General features: G+C 43.5%; 1 protein-coding gene across 2 annotated transcripts in view; it reads left to right on the forward strand.

Moving 5' to 3' along the window:
• Nucleotides 1–16,146, forward strand: part of ANO2 (anoctamin 2) — a 309,976-nt gene that overhangs the window by 285,291 nt on the left and 8,539 nt on the right. For both annotated transcript variants that reach the window (XM_074326158.1, XM_074326157.1), the window contains exons 21-23: nucleotides 8,101–8,253; nucleotides 8,603–8,655; nucleotides 10,582–10,763. In XM_074326158.1, the coding sequence (XP_074182259.1) occupies nucleotides 8,101–8,253; nucleotides 8,603–8,655; nucleotides 10,582–10,763 (388 nt within the window). The remainder of the gene's footprint in view (nucleotides 1–8,100; nucleotides 8,254–8,602; nucleotides 8,656–10,581; nucleotides 10,764–16,146) is intronic.

Raw genomic sequence — 16,146 nt, forward strand, 5'->3', positions numbered from 1 at the left:
TGCTGCAGGCCCCTCACAGCCCAGTTGTGGAGTTTTCCTTAGGGCCTGACGAGAGGAAATACTTGAGTTGCTTTAAGAGCTGCAAACTAAGTTGTCTGGACACTTGCAGCAGTTTGACTTTTACAGAGTGGAATTTGGCATAAAAACATAAGCCTAAATTTAATCCTATAAGAAGAGTTTAGTGACAAGTTCCAAAAGAATCTCTTGATGAAGTTTTATCACCATCCTATTAGGTCAGAAAAATAAGTGATCCGACTGTCAGTTTTTCTCACCTGAGCACCAATGGTCTAGGTTCATGTTATTCACTAAATTGTGATGGGAGTTTCTTGAGGCCAAGACTTATATCTTATTTGTTCATAGCACTTAACCACAGGGCCTGGCATACAGTAGGTGCTCAGTAAATGTTTGATAAAGAAGGAAGGAAATGGAAGCGTGTTTTGAACTGTGGTTGTTTTCAGAAAGTAGATTATAGAGAGGAAATGTAACAATTGGAAAAAAAAATAAGAAAGAATAAAAAACTTGATCCTATAGTGAGGGCCTTAAAGACGAAGTGACAGTTGGACTCTATAGACATTACCATTCATCAGAACTCTCCAGATACCTTTGCTGTATTGATTTAACTGGGACAGTCTACCCCCGTTTCCTGCCTCCAGGGGCCAAGATTTCTTATCTTGAAGTGCTTGTAATTTGGGAATGCTATCCTCTTAAGTAAGGGTAGGTCTCCTGTAACACAAATTAATGGACTTATTATCTGATCGTTCAGGCAAAATACCCCATGTAATAGTTAACTACTGCTATGATAATGCTTTATAACAAATACCCCCAAGTCTCAGTGACTTACAACTGAGACAAAGTTAAAGAACAGTGGAAAGAGCTGGCTCCAGACATTACCGAATGCCCCTCCCCGGAAATGGTCAGGTAAACGTGACAGCTTATTAAAGAAAGAACAGAAAGGGCTGAGGCTTCAGAGAGAGCGATGACTTAGGTGGTACCCAAGATTCCTTCCGACTCTGATATTCCTTGGTCTTGGGTGGTAGGGATCACACTGGGCAACTTCCAAGTTTCCAACAGAGGCTGAATAGATAAAACTAGTCCCAAGGGTGCCTTAGCTACAAGTGACAAAATATTCCAGAGTATCTGCCCAACCATCAGCACTGAAGCCTGCATATTCTGTCACAGAATTCCAAGTGTGTGTGCAACAAGGCAGTGGCTCAAAGAACCAGGAAATTCCTTTCCTGGGCTATCCTGTTTATACAAACTGAGTCATCCTGCTGGATAATCAGACACCTACCATCTTCTCCAAATGGCACCTAAATGAGTTCAGGCAGCATCCAGGGTCTCATTCCAGTATTTCTGGGAAGTGGGGTGAGTCACAGGTCATTTCTCTCTGCTTCTGAAGCATACATTGCTTGTCATTATCTGTGCTAGGAGTCCCTCTCTCCATAAAGACTTAAAAGAAAAGGCAAGAGTATATCTGGATGCCACACCCCTCAGTGTACTACAGAAGGTTCCTGACACACAGGAGATGCCCCATCAAGTGCTTGAGAAATGAATGAATGAATGGCAGTCTTTTAAGTTAAAACTTACTGAAAACTCTATCATTTTCCAGTTTCTTTTCTTGTTTTAACATCAGGGAGCTCAGAGTGAACGTTTTTGCTCAACCATAGCCCCATGATGGGTCCTTAGAATTTGCACATTTGTTTCTCCCTCCTTTCTCTGTTTTTTAATTATTTTTTTCTAAAATTCCATAAACCTAATTGTGTGTTCTTCTTGTTGACTTTTTTTTTTACAGCCTTTTGGGAAGGTATACGGGTGAAGGAATAAAGCAATCAAAGTTCTCAGTAATGATTTGTTGTTTGGGAACTTCTTTCCAGTCATGGCTAATTTCACTGCCCTTCCATCTCACTGACTGCATGACCACAGCCCAAATAAGTCGATGGGAGGATGATGGATGGATAGATGGATGGGTGGGAGGAAGGATGAAGAAATAACCAGCCTTCACATTCCCACTTTGCAGGCAGATAAAGTAAACAAGAGTGAGTAAGCCAGGTCATTCATTTGTTCACTCAGTAAACATTTATTGGAAATTCACCAGGCTGTTCTCTGAAAATCAAAAATGTATCAGCAGATCTCACCAACTCGATTCTCTCTAGTTTTAAGAAGCTGAGCTAGGTCCACTAATGTAAGAATTTTGAAGTGGCACAAATACGGGCCAGACAGGAACAATGACACAGAAGACAGAAGGGATAGAAGACATGTGTATGTGAATAAAGACGCTTTGGAAAATGACTATATCTGTATAAGAAAATATAGAAATCAGATTGGAGAAGGCTCAATGAAAGAAACCTCAGATGTGTGAGAGTAACGGAGGGGGAAGGAACACTCCTGCATTAGGATTGAATATTTACATTTTTTTATAGTGAAAGGACATTGAATTTGGTTGGCATCAAAAGCTATCTTTGTTTCCTTTCAGTTGCTAGATGTGTGGCTCTGGGAAAGATATTTCACCTCTCTGAGACTCAGTCTTCTCACCTATAAAACAGAAATAATCGTACTTGACACTGAAGATTATCTTATGAACCAGAGAGCATGTTGCTTACACGTGGAAGGTGCTTAGGAAATGTTGGTTGAAGCTCCATGACCTCTGAAGGTTTAGAGTTTTGCTTAGAGGGTATGGAAGGGGAGCCACAGGCAGATTTTTGCAGGGAGAACATAGTGTCCAGGCCTTTACGCCTCCTGTGGCTGAGAATCACATTCTCCAGCTCTATTCTGTCACCATTAGCAGGGTTAATCTCTGGAGCCTCCCGTGACCCTAGCTAGCCTTGTTCCCAAGGGAGAGCACAGGGCTTCTTATGGACTGGTCTGTATCACACTATCAACCTGAGATCTGCTGTTATAACTAGACTTTGAATTCTTGAGTAGCAAGACTCAAGAAGTCATCGGTCCACTCTGCATCTGAAGGAGCTAATATTTTTCCATTTATGTGGGGGTGAGGAAAAAGTGGGGACTCCCTTAATCACAAAGGAATGAAGAAAATGTGCCTTGCTGATCTGTCCCCGTGTTGCATTGATTTATATGCAGTAAACTCTTAAGCTGTTACTTCAAGGCATGTTCCTTCCTGTTAGGACTTCCAGAGTTTCTGAATTGAGCTCAATCCATTGTATAAATCCCAGGTGACTCCATGCAGATTGAAAGGGAATTCCACTTATTGTCTTTATTTCCTAAGTAGTTTGTCCGTGAATTTGGATCAGTGGAGTTGCAGGAAAGATCTTTACTACCCACTATGTAGCAGACGTTCAGAGGCCTCTTCTACTTATTCTTCAAGTCAGGCCCAGTGGTCATGAACCTGTGAAGCCTCCATGTCACCACTGGTGAGAGTGAGTTACTCCTGCCCCAGGGCTCCACTGCACTCTGTCAGCGCTGCCATTAAAGTTCTAACTCCATGACCCTGGCAGGGGCTGTTGATCTGTTCATCTTCCCCACTGCATACTCTAAGCTCTTGGAAGGATGGCACAGTGATGTACTCAGCTTTGTTTCCTAGCAACGAACATGATGCCCAGTATATAGAATGTGCTCCATAAATGCTTGGTGGGTGAATGAATCAATGGTGAATGATAGGCATTGAAAACCCTCTTATATTTTTGTCAAGATGTCTGCCATTTTACTAAGCAGTAGAGGACCGTGCTGAGGAACCAGCTCATGCCCTCTTTCTCTCGTTATCCCTTCCTGTTTACTGTGGCAATCAACACTTGCAATTCTTTTTTATACCAGATTATCTCAGTGCTGAGTACAGGTGGCTTCCCTTGCCCTTAGGAGAAGGGGCTCACTGGGCACCACCTTGAAATATGGGTTGATGAAGTAAACAGTGATGACTTTCTCTGGCTGTGTTTTTACATAAGTGTTTATATTAATGGGCTATTTCTAGCTGAGTCTTTTCAGTATCTCTGCCTTCTGAGTGAGAAGACAATCTCACCCCAATGTGTCCCTCAATCACACCTTCGCATTGCTCTTTAGTGGCTCATGAAAGGGAGGATTCTTAAGTCTCCAGTTTTCAGTCCCCTTAAACAGACTGTGTTGCTATTACTAAATGATAGAAAGGTAAACAAACAAACAAACAAACAAAAAAACAACTGTAATCATTTTTATTAGAATTGGACTCTCCTAAGTAACTTTTCTACTCCAACTTTCTTCAAAGCCTTTGGTGCAAATTACACCACTGAAAACTGCTGTGTGGAGGTTATTTCATGTCCTCATTTTGTCTAACCATCACTAAATGCATTGCTTTTCATTTAATTGCCTCTTTTGGGGTTTGTTTTGTGTTTACAGCTGATGAAAATAAGTTTGTATTTATAAAACAGATAACCTCTGAGCATAGGGGCCACACAAAATGGTGAGGACTCAGGAAAGAATCAAATATGTTCCTGGTCTCAAAGGATTTAACATCTAGGGAGCAAGTCAAATAAACAAATAGAATGACATGTGCAAAGCATTGTGGGAGTGGGGAGGAGAGAGTCCCATGGCACTCATTCAGCTTGGATAAAATGGTAGGGACTGGGATAGAGGAGAGTCTTCATAGAGAAGGTTAGGTTTGAGTTGAAAGATAAATAATAATTCATCAAGAAGAGAAGCAAAATAACAGATAATAGTGGTAGGTACAAAGGCTCAGAAAATGTGGACAACATGGTGAGTTTGGGAAACTGCAAATGGTTTTGAAATGGTTGCAAAGCACAGAGTTGACCTGTAAGCATGCCAACTAAGTACTAGCCCTGAGCACAGAGCATGGGTGGGGAGGAAATGTGTCTGGAAAAATAAGTTAGGGTCAGATCACAAAGGGTCTTGAATGCCAGACCAAGGATCTAGACTTTAGTGTGTGTGTGTGTGTGTGTGTGTGAGTGTGAGAGAGAGAGAGAGAGAGAGAGAGAGAGAGAGAGAGAGAGAGAGAGAGAGAGAGAGAGGAAGATAGATATTTTCACTGAAGAATTTTCGATAAATGAATCAAAAAATTAGAGTTGTGTTCCATCAAGAGCTTTTCCATCAGTCCTGGCCATTGTCCACTCTGTTCTACCTAATATGCTATTTTTCTTCTTTAAGCCGATTGTTCTGGAATGTCCTTGCTGGATGGCATCTTGTTCAATTCACTCCCCCTTGTTATTTTAACCTAAGCCCAGGTAATCAAGGCCAAGATTTTAATTATGTCCAGCATCAGGCAGTATAGGGCTGGTAATTATTTTAAAAGGTTCCTTGCTGCTGGAGAGTGAGAAGAGAGAAAACCAATGGGGTCTGTGCCCAAGACTATTTCCAGTCTTTGTGCTTTCAGCTCAACAATTCTGGGGCACTTTATGGCAGGCTTTGTAAAGATTTAGTTGAAAATTAACTATGGATTCCTCCCTAATTGGCTTGGCCAGATTTACTCTGTTATTGGTCAAGCCAAGCTGGCTTCTATTATGCAGTGCACTGAGGACTTCTGGCGTCGCTCTTATCCTAATGGAGGCTGGCTGTTTTTAGAAGCAATTCTTGGTGTTGGTGAAGGCCGGTATCATTATGTCCTCTGAGGTGAACCCAGAAGGACAACCATCCAATACAGCATTTAGACCTTTGACTACAAAGAGCAAGTCTTGGAGTTGGCATTTATATGCTAGAAGAGTATGTTTTGTTTTTGTGGTTTCTACCGAAGATGAAACAAAACTTCCTGTTTGTTTCTGCCTCTTTGGGTTGATTCATGAAAATGCTCAGAGTAACCAGTCCAAGCAGGCAACACCTGCAGCCATGGGACATCATCAAAGAGTGGCTTCTCTTGGCCCAGGATACCCAAGAGTGACATCAGAGGTGGGCAGTAGTGCTCTGTCACTTCAGGCCCAGCACCACTGGACTTTTCTCTTTCCCCTGGCCTTGTAAGTCTGTTCAGGACTGGGCAACCCCAAGGGAAGTGGCTCAGCAGAGACATCGTGTTGTGGGGTTGGGAAAATTTATGGGCACTATTAGCATTGAGCCCCCACTGGAAGTTGTTTGTGTCGACAGAAGAGGGACAAAAGCGAGCCTGTGTCTGGAGAGTTTGTGAAGGTAGAAAAGCAAATCATCAGGGCAAACCTGGAAGAGAGAGTTCAGGGCTGCCTCTGGAGTTCACGTGAAAGAAAGAATAGTGGAGAATCCCATTTTTCTTATAATCCCGGAAGGACATTGTGTTTCCAAGTGCCATTTGCACGAGTGTGGTGAGGGTATGCTATATATACGAGGACATTTACGGTCACTCAAAAGTAACTTGTCCCTTGCCCACCCCCATCAGTCACCTTCCCAGGCCCTTGCTGGGGCTTGTACAGTTTTGCCAGGGGAAGTCACCTATGGAAAGAACATTTGCACTATAGAACTGAGCTCATTAGAATCAAGATCAACTTAGAACTCTATAAATAAAGATATGTTCATATGTAAAAGACATATTCACACACACACACACACACACACACACACACACACACACACTCTTAAATACAGACATGCATTTTACAGGTTTTAGAAAACCAATCTAACATCTGTTTTGCTTTCCTTGTTAATTCCATCCCCCTCCACCCCCTCTGCCCTCACCCACCCCTCAATTCTAAAGTAAATTCTTCAGCAAAGCCTCATTTAAAAGATTCTATAGACCCTGCATTTTTAAATGATTCCCAGAGCTTGTTTTTGAAGATTTTTCTTCCTGACCCCTCACCCCAATCCCGTTTGGCCAGCCAGCTAGCCAGGCAGTCATTCCAAGGGCTCAACCTTGACAAATCTGTGCCTTCTGGTGTGTCTCGCTAACAACTGGCACCTGTCAGTCTCCTAGGGCCTGCCAAGCATCAGTTGGGCACCAAGGGCGATGGCAGTGACAGTGTTGTATCAGCAAGAGCAATAGCCCACAACTGTGATCCAAGCAAACTGCCAGATCAAAAGCAGTTCTGCTAAAGGTGCACACATGTTCTCTTTCTTGATACTTCTACTGTGGTTAGGTTATCCCTCTGTGAACTTTTATTTATTTATTTTTGATCCTGTTTTTTCATTCTTTTTTTTTGAATATTCTAGAATCTCGAAGCTTGTTCAAGAGAACAAGAATCATGGCATTATATAGCAAGTAGCAGTGAGGAGGTTGTTGCAATTGTGCAGGTGGAAATGAGGAACGCCTGGACTCTTTATAGCAATCTGATTGGCACAGGCTGCCTCCCGTTGGCTTTTCACATTGGAACTATAGACCCATCTTTCAAGACTAAGTGTAGGTGTTCGATACGGAGACTTTCCTTAGTGCCCACCCTGAACAGGCTTGCACTCTCCCTCCTTTGGCGTTCCGCTGTCTCTGGCACATTCTTTTTTCTCCCTCGGCACACATAAAATCTTGTTGCACATCTCTGTGTACATTTCTCTCTTCTGCTTACACCCAGCTCCTTGAAGGCAGAGCCAGACCTTTGCCTCCTTAAATACTTGGCACAGCGCCTGACATTCAGTGAGCTCTCAATAAATGTGAGATGAATGAATAATCTTGCTAAATAAAGGCAGTGGCTATGGATATGGAAAGACAAGGCCTAATTTGGGAGATGATTTTTAAAGTTACACCAGAGGTTGGCAAACCGTGGCCCACAGGCCAAATCCAGCCCACTTTCTTCACTGCTTTTATAAATAAAGTTTTGTTGGAACACAATCAAGCCCATTTGTCTATAGTTGTTTTCATGCTATAATGGCAGAGTTAAGTTATCGTGACAAGACCAGATGGCCTGCAAATGCAAAAATATTTACTATTTGGACAATTGCTGAAAATGTTTGTGAACCTCTGAGTTAGGTGACCAGGATTAGTCACTAGATGAAGGGTCATGGAAAGGAAAGAGTCAAGACTTTTCCTTTTCTGCTATCTCCTCTGTGCCTCATACAGCACTTTGCTCCTGAGTGGTAATATTGGCCAGTAGGCCTGTAGGGGCTGAGAAGAAATGCCCCTGGCTGTGGGGCGGGAGGACAGGCAGCCTAAGAGAGTGAGGTGGAAGAGAGACTCTGTAAGAGAAGGCCAGGGCGGTAAATGGCAGGGAGGAAGAGACCTACATCGTGCTTCTGCCTGATGGTGCTTCTCATGCTTCTGCTCTCTCTTAGTCATCCAGTTTGGCTTTGTCACTCTCTTTGTGGCTTCCTTCCCTCTGGCACCTGTGTTTGCCCTCCTCAACAATGTCATTGAAGTTCGGCTTGATGCAAAGAAGTTTGTCACGGAGTTGAGAAGGCCAGATGCTGTGAGAACCAAGGATATAGGTATGTCCCCTGCTTACAGGCTGTGCAGGCCCGTCCCCCACCACCACCCTCACACTGTGTCGGAATTCGAGAGGCCTGGGGGAAACCCTTGACTCTTCATCCCTTTGAGCTCCTCATCCTCAGATCTTTAGCTGCTGGGAGGCCTTCAGAGGCCACATTATCTACCCCCACTTGTCCCCCTGGTTTCCAGACAGGGGGACACCTAGGCCTCTCCAGACAACCCCACTCCTAGAGGGCCGGGCAAACCTCCCTGGGTAATGTGCCTGCAGAGTGTCACCCTAAGCCACAGGGTTGTCATCACTGGGCAAAGGGTGGGAGTGACCCAGATGCCCTCCTCTCTGTCTTACAGGGATTTGGTTTGACATTCTCTCTGGAATCGGCAAGTTCTCTGTTATCAGCAATGTAAGTATTTATACTCATGACACCCTAGCTGTGTGGGAAGGGCTTTCCAGAGGAGCTGAGGTCTTCAAAGCAGGAAACCAGCCTTTTCCATTTGGAGCTTTATTTAATACAACCCCCTGGTTAATAGTGTATACCAGCCTTCTAACTCATCACTAGAGCTGTGCCACTTAATTGTTAATTTCACTAAGAGAAAGAAGGGTAATTGCCCACCAGAATGCATACCTTCCACTTAAGAGTCAAAATCAGATCTTTCCTCAGAGCCAAGATTAATAAGGAAAGAATTCTATGTATCTAGCCATCTCCTTTCTGTTCTACTCCTGAGCTAAACAATACCTGGAGCATTGCCCAGGCTGCAGTTCCTAATTATGGTTCCTCCAGGTTGTCAATGCAAAGTCTTAATTATCCCCGTGGACTCTGGCACTGTGTAGGTGAAGATAGGACTGGAAGGAGAGAGGTTCTACCTGTTGTGATCTCCTTAACTGCCTTGCCAGACGTGTCCACATTTCAGAGGAAATCCTGCTGGGCCCAAGCCAACAGCTCCTTTTGCTTCTGCATTCTGTATGGATGATGGCCAGGCAGGGCCTCCTCTTTCATCGCCCAAGAAAATATCAGCCAGCTCAGTGCACACCCAGACAGCCACAGCCCATTATTCCCTTGGGAGAGAAACATTGATTCTGGCTGTGACATGGTGCCCTACTAAGAACACAAAATGGCTGGAGAGGTGTGAGGGGAGGCAGAGAGGACCAGCTCGTTGCATTTCGAATGTTTGATGTAGGAAGCACACATTCTGAGGCTAAGAAATAAAGTACAATTTGGAAAATAGATCAATAGCTACTTTGGAGTCGTATCTACTAGAAAGGCCTTGAGTTCCAAGCCCTTTCAGTCTATACAACAGGACAAGAAGTTGTACTTCCCTGGCCTCTCTAAGACTGCTTCACTTATCTGTAAAAATGGGAGAGAATAGCAGCATCTATCAAATAGAATCATTCTGGAAATTAAATGAGATGATGAAGGGACAGGTAGCCAGTGCTCCGTAGTTGTAGCTATGATTATTATGTTACTCATTCTCAAATATGGTTATGACCATCCACACTCATATATACATTTAGAAAACAATACCTAAGCTACATTTTTAAAAGGGCTTTAATTGTTGGTATGGAATACAGTATAAACACTTGCCAAAAAGATTTAAGATATTCTTTGCAGAAAGTACCTCCACATTCAAACATGCAATCATTCATTTGTCATTTGGTTTGCTCTGTAGACATTTGTAGAGTGCTTAGATATGCCAGATGCTATGTTGGGTATGTGTGGTTCCATCCAGCAGGGCCCACTCATTTCCCCTCTATGTCACACTTTTCCAAAGTAAAATGAACGAAAGAACCTCTTCCATGATGTTATGTGCCAAATGGTACCAAGAGATAATGGTCAAATTGTGGGAATTGTGGAACCATATCCTTGGTACTCCTGGCTTTCTGGTGTCACTCAGGGGCAGATGTACATGGTTATTCAGTGGGCTTGTGCATTGTTCCTCAGTGGCACTCTCGTCTCTATTGGTAATTTTCTTAGAAACTCTTCCATTCTACTCTGTCTTGGCCAACACCGGTGTCAATTCAGATATCTCAGAACTGATTTATTCCTTCCAACACCAAATGGTCCAAAATGGCTTAGCATCCTTTGCTCCTGTGGTTGTAATTTACTGTCTTGACAGCCACTGTCTTGTGGATTTACTTACACATGTCAAAGGTGGAAAAACCAGATAAGTCAGCTACTTGAGCTCAGAGATAAGGACGTTTGTATCAATCAGAGTAGTGCCTGTGGATGGGGAGCCACAGAGGGGACAGTCCCTCAGCCAGATGGACCTTGTGCCACCTGGACAACACCCATTGTGACCTCTTCTCAAGTGCTTGTGGTTCTGTTCCTCAGGCTTTCGTCATTGCTGTCACCTCCGACTTTATCCCCCGCCTTGTGTACCAGTACGCCTATAGTCACAACGGGACTCTGCATGGTTTTGTCAACCATACCCTCTCCTTTTTCAACGTCAGCCAGCTGAAGGAGGGGACACAACCTGAAAACTCACAGTTTGACCCGGAGGTTCAGTTTTGCAGGTAAAGTAATCATGAGGGGGAGGGCAGCAGAGGACCCGGAGTGGTAGGCCCAAGGAATTATCTGGGGGACCTAGACTTAGATCATTTTCCTTCCCCTTTCCCTCCTATCCCAACCCAATTGCTATAAATCAGTTTCAATAACTCATTAAATATTTACTGAGTGCCTTTTGCTGGACACTGTGGAGCAGACAATGAAATATACAAGGCCAGACAATTAAGTTCATGAACTCACCCTAGAAAAAGTGCTACATAGCTCATTGCTGAACATCACTATGGTCACCTGTGAAGTACTCCTCTTGGGAAGCTATGCACTGATGCCAGTGCCTAGTCCACCCTTCAAAGCAATTTTGGACCTCTTCTTCTGGAATGGCCATCAGAGCTGTCACCGAATTACCCTTGATGTCCTGAATGTCATCAAAATGTCTTCCTTTCAATATTTCCTTTATCTTCGGGTAAAGAAAGAAGTCATTGGGGGTCAGATCAGGTGAGTGGGAGGGTGTTCCAATACAGCTATTTGTTTACTGGCTAAAAACTCCCTCACAGACAGTGCCGTGTGAACTGGTGCATTTCGTGATGCAAGAAACATGAATTGTTGGTGAAAAGTTCTAACATTTTCATGCAGCCTTTTCAGCACTTCCAAATAGTAAATTTGGTGAACTCTTTGTCCAGTTGGTACAAATTCATGAATCATCCCTCTGATATCAAAAAAGGTTAGCAACATCATTGCAACAAGTTCGCAAACTTAATTGTCAGACCTCATATAACCTTGTCTGTACCACCAAGGAGTTTATGGTCTGGTTGGGAAGAAAACAAACAGAACAGATAGGAAATAGCAGGTTATTTGGTGATTATTTCTAATATGGACCATAAACATTGTAAGTATTCAGAGGAGAGGGAGACCAGTGTTGGCTAGAATAGAGAGGTAGGCTTCCCGAAGAGGCCACGGGGAGTTCTAGAACAGAAAGAGAGAGTATCCTAGATGGGGAGTCAGCATGGACAAAGTCATGGGGGTGGGGATGAATCTGGGGTGTTAGATAAACACTTAGGGACTAGGTGATATTGTTAGCAAAGAGAATGCTTAGAAGATAATAATAGGGAATAATCCAAGAAATAAAATAGATGTAGAAACTCCTAAGATAATATAAGCCAAAAAAATTGTTGAATTTGAATAGGTAGGATAAAGTAAATCATGGGAAAATTTGAAATCTTACAAGAACTTTAAGGTGACGTAATAGGAAGATACTGACCTTTTTAGTGTCAAGGAACGATCGGGTAAATGGTAGGCTCTGGAAAATTGATCTGGTCTCAGACAGGAAGATGAACTAAAATTGGGGCTGCTCAGGGAGGGCAGCTGAGCTGCTGCATCATTCAGACATGAACCATGGTGGGCACAGACCAAGGTGGTGGAGGATGAAAGGAGAAGATGAGTTATTTCATACAACTGATTCCAAATTGGTGATAAAACACATAAGAGAGAGTCTCAAAGTTTGAGAGATATCTTCAAAGTTTGGACTGAAGTCAGAGGACTAGGAAATTGTGGGTCCACTGACAGAGATGGGGAAGATACTAAGAGACTCTAATTTTATGGTATATACGATGAATTTTATTTCAATCATGTTGCATTTAAAGCAGTAGTAGGAAATCTAAGGGGAAATTTTCATCTAACTCCTAGACACTCTAAGCTGAAATTCCAGAAAGGTCCAGGTTAGAGTCATGATGGAAAACCATCAGCACAGGGATCCTTGAAGCCAAGAAACAGAAAACTCTCCACTATTCACATAAGAAGGGCAAATAGAAGAAGAGCAGCGGCAAATAAATTATTTAACACTTTTGTACTGTGGCTAAATGATAGTCCCCATAAAGGACTTGATCAAAGATCACACCTCATGAATTAAAAAAATAGAACAATAACTATAACAAAAACAAAAACCTAGGAAAAGGTATTGCTAGGAAGATGTAGGGCTTTCTTGGACCATCCCCAATAGTGTCTGATGTGAAAGCTGTTGATGACTCTATTGAAGAAGCCAGGTTTCAGTTGTGTTTGCAGCACTGATGACCCTGGGTATGTCTGCCATGGTTTCCCGCCTGGGACACCCTGGTGTTCAAGGGCAGCCATGTGTGAGATGGCTGCTTAAGTTCAGATTCACAGTCTGAGACCACAAAAGAGAGAAAACGAGTTGGTCTTCCCAATCCAGATGGCTGAGTTAAACAACCTTACCAATGTGTGACTTAAATAGAAGGGTAGTTTTGTTTCAGGAGCAATAACTTTAGGGTTCAACTGTAAGCAACCAAGAAAAGATTCAAAATCAAAGCCCAGATCAAAGAATATATGAGTAAATTTATTCACAGATATCAATTTATATCAACCTAGATGTTTCAGAAACTTCCACATCTGGGGCTATGAAAACTCTGACTCTTAGACTGAAGTAGCATGCAGGCCGATTTTCTACTAGACTCTGCATGGCCCAGGGGCTGCTCCTCCACAGGCTGGTATGCCAGACTGTCTGTCCATGGTGCTGGATTTTGGTCTGCAGATCCAAAAGCTATAGTTCCACTGCACAGAGAGTCTGTACCAGCTTGAGGCCTTTTCTGGTAGCTTCTAGATCTGCTCCAGCAGGGTCTATGAAATCAGTCAATAGGTTTACATTAAACAAGCAGGCTTTGGAAAGTGAGAATTATACAATCATTTTTATAAGTGGAAGATACCATAGAAATCATCTTGTTGAAACTCCTAATTCTACATAAAAAGAAACTGAGGTTTAGGAAGTTGAAGAGTTCTCCAAGATTACAGAGGTTTCTGATGACAAATCCTGAAGTAAAACTCACATTTATCCAAGAACACAAGCTCCCACCTCTTGGTGCAGTGGGGGAGCAACACCAGTGTGACTTATCGTGTGAGGATCCAAGGTTAACACTGTCTGTTTCTTTAGTTAGTCTAGAAGCACATGTCTGTCCAGAGCACTGAGGTTCTCTGACCGTGCCCCTGACATTCAGATCTTCCAGCAACACATATGAATATGCTTTCCAGATATATCAATGGCTTAAACAGGCTTAAACGCAAAGGAAATTGAGTGACCCCATATTGAACGTTGAGGGTAGGCCTAATTTTAGGCAATGGTTGATTCAATTGAGCCTGCTCCAACCAAATGTTTCTCTGTCTCCCAAATCCATTCCAGTTGATGTGGTGTAGTTTCCAGCTCTATATGACTGCCAACAACTACACACCAGTATCACACTGGGTCCAAGACCAGTGAGAAAAAAGCCCATACCTCTTTCCCAGTGACCTCAGCAAAAGTCTCATTGCAGCTCATTGACTAGGATCAATATGCATGCCCTACCCAGATCCAATCACTGTAACCAGAGGAATGTAATACTCTCTCTATGGCTTTGGGACCATTAGGGTGGGGGTGGGGGTGAAATCATCTGCAACTGAAGCATGTGATCCCTAAGTAGGAAGTAGTTCCCTAGTGAAAAGTCAAAATGAATGGATACCATTCAGCCAAAACAACAAATGCCCATGACACCAGGTATTATTAGTACACAGGGATCAGATCAAGATTTCCTTTATCTGCCTTCGGAGTCACTGGTAAAGAGCCAATTGTAAAGCCCCAGTAACTCTTCTCTCCATTGTTTTCCTACGAGTTGAGGGCTTATCTGTGGCCCGTTTTTTTTGAAAATTCTGCCACTGAGTGCATGTGTAGGAAGTGAATTCTGTATTTCTGCCAAGACACTTTATTCACAGAAAATAGATCATTCCAGAATCAAACCAAAATGATTTTTGGAGCATCTGATCATTTTTTCCTTATTCAGTACCAGTGAAGATTATAGGTTTATTATGCAACTATTTTTTGAGAACTTACTATTTGCTTGGCATTGGTTGTATAACAGGGAGCAAGACACAGTGCCTCCCTCAAGGCGTCTAGATAGAGGAGTTAAGTAAGTAAATAAGCAATCAAAATATAGCTTGACTAATTTAAAGTAGGGTCACTGCAGGGAGCTCTGAGAGCCCTGAGGACGGAAGCCATGCGCCTCATCCAGACTTGAGCGTTCAGGGGAAGCTTCAATGGAGGTGAAACCTGCAGAATGAACAGTACCAGAGTGGCCAGAGAGATCGTCTTGTTGAAACTCCTCATTCACATGACCAAGCCAGCCTGGGTGGCGAGTGGGATGGGAGGAGTGGTGGTGGATGGGAAGGGGAGTGTCCAGTGGAGAAGGAGTGTCCAGGGAGAGCAGTGTATTCCAGGTGGAGGGGCCAGTTCATGCTCAGTGGTTGGGGCTGGAGTGAGAGGGCTCAGCTGTGAGAGAGGAGGCTGGAAGAAAGCACAAGTGCCGGACCAAGACGGGCATGGTGGTCCTTTGGAAGTGTGTGGACTCCCTCTTAGGGCAGCACACAGCCACTGAGAGCAGTGATGATGAGCTCAAACTTTTCCTTGGTGTTGTCTCTGGCCGCAGTGTGAAGAGTAATGGGGTACATTTAAAATGAAGACATACTCCACTTTAAAGTGTAAGCAGATGTCTAGAGAGCAAGATCAGCAGAGCATCTAGATAGAACCAATCAAATAGGTGTGCTTTACAGGCTACCTTTCCTAATGGATGAGAAGTGTTGATGGGTATTTCTGCCTCAAATGGGTCCTATTCAGTGCATGCTGTGGGAACTTGTCTGGGTCATCATATTCTCCGGAGATTTAGGAAGTGGAGACATGACCTACTGATGTCTTTGCAAGCTAGGAATTGTCAGTGGTTAGAAACAGAACTGAGGGACCAAGGAAGTGAGAAAGGGAGAGGAAGAGAGAGAGAGAGAGAGAGAGGGAGAGAGAGAGAGAGAGAGGATTGGAAATGGGGAAGGGACTATATATGAGAAAGAGATTGTGAGAAACAGAGACAATTCGATAGCTAGTCCCAAAGCCAGCATTTAAAACTGCATCTGTGGTGGGAAATGAAGTTTGCCCTGATTTTCTGGCAAATAGTGTTGGGAACTCGATGACCCTTCTTATTCTTAGTTTTCAGTGACCTCTGGAGATAAATGTGGTCAAATAAAACTACGGTCTCCGGCTCCAACCCAGCCTCACCAGGGAAGAGGTATCTTAAAAATAGCAGTAAAAGTTAGGACAAGTCTCCAGCTTCCTATTTGAGATGCATTCCCAGCATTTTTGGAGCAACGTTGGCTTCAGCCATCTAAGTGCTCTGGCAGGGCTGCTCCATAAACAGTCCTGTGACGTCATTCTATAAGCAGGATTAGTGGCCACTTGACAAGGTCGAAGGACCACTGCATCCTGGACGATAGATGGTGGCTTGGGCTCCCAGCTCAGCTGCAAGGGAGCAGAAATATCAGTAGGGCAGGGCCTGGCCAGGGACCTGGGTTCCAGAGCTGGAGGAGCCAACC

This window comes from Rhinolophus sinicus, linkage group LG02 (assembly GCF_036562045.2).
Source record: "Rhinolophus sinicus isolate RSC01 linkage group LG02, ASM3656204v1, whole genome shotgun sequence".
NCBI classification, from domain to species: domain Eukaryota; kingdom Metazoa; phylum Chordata; class Mammalia; order Chiroptera; family Rhinolophidae; genus Rhinolophus; species Rhinolophus sinicus.